The sequence below is a fragment of the Trematomus bernacchii genome, unplaced genomic scaffold, assembly GCF_902827165.1.
Source record: "Trematomus bernacchii unplaced genomic scaffold, fTreBer1.1, whole genome shotgun sequence".
NCBI lineage: Eukaryota > Metazoa > Chordata > Actinopteri > Perciformes > Nototheniidae > Trematomus > Trematomus bernacchii.
In genome coordinates this window covers 19,571,091-19,574,142 of record NW_022988043.1, presented here as the reverse complement: position 1 = coordinate 19,574,142, position 3,052 = coordinate 19,571,091, and the positions used below count along the sequence as shown (strand labels likewise).

General features: G+C 38.7%; 1 protein-coding gene across 1 annotated transcript; it reads right to left on the bottom strand.

Annotated features, from left to right (window-relative positions):
- Positions 1-1,048: 1,048 nt before the first annotated feature.
- LOC117472417 (C-C motif chemokine 21-like) lies at positions 1,049-2,313 on the bottom strand. The gene is made up of 4 exons (XM_034117583.1): positions 2,164-2,313; positions 1,846-1,960; positions 1,580-1,692; positions 1,049-1,468 (listed from the first exon to the last, which is right to left on the bottom strand). Exons 1-3 carry the CDS (start codon positions 2,222-2,224, stop codon positions 1,584-1,586), a joined length of 285 nt encoding a protein of 94 aa, XP_033973474.1. The 5' UTR covers positions 2,225-2,313; the 3' UTR covers positions 1,049-1,468; positions 1,580-1,583.
- Between the last annotated feature and the right edge of the window lie 739 nt (positions 2,314-3,052).

Sequence of the window (3,052 nt, the reverse complement as noted above, 5' to 3'; positions counted from 1 at the left end):
GACTAACGTTTATAATAAATACATCTGTATTGATTTTAAGATCTTTTCATAGTTCATACAATCATACGTATTGGGATCATTTGTATTAATGTGGAGAGGGTGACGAGGGTGACGAGCATAAGTTTCACTTTCCTTTTTTATTTCAATTCTTTGTACATTTTCCTTCCAAAAGCCTGAAAGAAAACATGTTATGGAATCAAAATAGCACAACATATCAAAATTGCATGAAAAACAATGTTTTTGCCTGCCGTGTCTCGTGTCTCGCCTTAATTAGTGAGACACACCGGAGTTGAGGATCTGTGGGGTTTGTATGTCGATGTATGGGAAACACTGTTATTTGACAATTCACTAACAACCAACCCCCCCCCCCCCTGGTTACATTGGCTACCAGTCAGTTTTAGAATACATTTTTAAATGTTACTGTTCGCATACAAAGCCCTAAACGGTTTAGCCCCACCGTACCTGGCAGATCTTTTAAAACCATACACACCCACACGGTCACTGAGGTCGGCTGACAGATTACTTCTGGTCGTCCCAAAATCAAGGCTAAAGCAGCGAGGAGACAGAGCCTTTGCTGTTGCAGCTCCAAAGTTATGGAACGAATTGCCGCTCCAGGTTAGACTTGCTCCAACTCTGCCTGTTTTTAAATCTCGTTTAAAAACCCACTTATTTTCCCTTGCATTTACAGACCAGGTGACACTTGTGCTTTTAAATGTGGGTTTTTATCTTACTAGTGTTTTGTATTATTTGTACGTCATGTAGGAGAGTTTCTTAGTCTGTGGCTTCTGATCTGGTTTCATTGTCTCGTGTTTTACATTTGTTTCATGTCCTGTCTGTTTTTTATGTATTTATGCTATGTTTTTATACAGTTGTTGATGTACAGCACTTTGTTCAACTCTGTTGTTTTTAAATGTGCTATAGAAATAAAATGGATTGGATTGGATGTGTGTTAGAGAAACAAATCCACTAAAAGTTACAATATATAAACTTTATTGAAAAACGTTTTTGAAACATAAATCTACATTTTATACATGGTCATACTAAAATACACTTTAAATCCAACTTATTATAAAATATAAACACATCTTGACAAACATAATTTAGGGACATTATCCTCAGGCACCTTACAGCCTTATGGTTGAAACAAAACAAACAATTGTACATTTCACTCAATAGATAATAAAAAATAGATAAAAACCATTCATTCACAAATGTATTTAGACCGCATTCACCACAAATGAGAGGACAAATATCAAGAACTGTACATTTAGCTACTGATGATTCACTGGCATGATGAGGGGATGATTCCTCAAAGATATTAAAGATAAGATCTTCTCAAACGGTTTGATCTACTAAAGTACGAGACTGAAGCCAAATGGAAATGATTCTGCCGTCTTCTGCCCTCAGTTAAGAGTCGGCCCTTTTCGTTTGTCAGCAGCCTTTTCCCACAGTCCACTCCTCTCTACACCTGCAGAAAGAAAGAATTTAAAATCAAACTCTTTGTAAAACAAGGTGCAATATGCCTTCACAGAGGTGCAATCATTATGTTTAAAGTTCAGCGAGAGAATATAGAATGTACCTGATTAGTGACGTCTTTGATGTTTCTGATTCAGCTGTCTAATGTAACTCTTCACCCAGGCTTTATCGTTGGGATGGGGGACGCAGAGGGTTTTTCCAACTTTTGAAACAAACCTGAAAAAGCAGATAAGAGACACAGAGGTGAGAACAATAAACAGAATGCTGAAAAAAACACACAAAATAGGAGAATCCAGCTCCTGTAAAATCACAGGGCATCTAATAAAATTACTTTATTTTAACACTAATGCATACAAATATTGTACGTACACAGTAGCGCTGATGGAGCATCCTTGTCCAGCATCCTGAATGGTGTAGCTTTGTAGGATTTGGAGCGGCAAACGCTTCTCAGCAACCTTGACGCAGCAGTCTTGGGCAATCTGGGCTGGAAGAACACAGAGAAACAAATTCATCAGGAGAGCACATGTGCATTAAATGAAGGAAAGTGTCCATAGACCTGGGGCTTTATCGATTGAACCTAAGTTGCAGGAGTGTACAGCAGGTGAGAAAACATGCTCCTTACAGTCACTGTCAAAGCATTCTGAAATACGAATCTATTTGAGTGCTAATGCAAAGAATGTGTCTTACCTGATGCAAACCCAACGCAGATGACACCCAGCAAGAGGAGAAGTGCAATTCGAGAGGCCATGTCTCTGTTTCTTCGCAGGTCTGAGCTCAGGTTGGTTCTTCAGGGAGTCTCTTCAGGAGTGCAGAGGTGTTGCTGTGAGGAGGAGAGCTACAGGTGTATTTATACAACTCTGTGGCGAAAGTGAAAGTGTGATTGCTGGTCGATGACGGGAAACGGGAGAAAGTTGGCACCAGACTGCACGTGCACGGCCAATTTCCTCTACACTCCTCTCTCTTTTGTTTCTTGCTAGAATTTTCCAACGTGTCTTTTCAGATGCTGCCCTGAGGCAGATCTATATCAGTTCATTTGTATTCCATGAGAAATACCTTCCATGCTTCATGCAATCCAGACATGCGTTATAGTTAGACAATCCATTCATAAGCACAAGCATAAATCAGCAAATACTGTATATTTTCAATTTGACTTTTTTTGCAATCCAGCAAATTACAAACATTCCTGTGTTTCCCTTTAACATGTCCTGTTAGCAGGAAAAATACCTTCACATTTGAAGTACAGTACAAAAATACTGAATTGGCCAAATTGGGGCCCTATGCGAAAAGTTGTCATGAGGTGACCTGTCCTGTTTTGTTCTTTGTATTCTTTGTTGTATGTCGTTGTATGTCGTGCAACATGAAGGTCGGTTAAGTTCAGTTTTTCTTGAAATGCCCTGCAAGGATTATTGTTAAAATAAAATAAAATGATTATTCAATATATATATCTAATACTAGCCTGAGGCTTGCTAGTACAAATGTAGTTGTTGTTATCTGTCCTATAAGCACATCTAAAGAGAGGGATACAGTTGAATTGAAGTGTAAGGAAGTGGATGGTAAACTGTAAACCAAGATAACC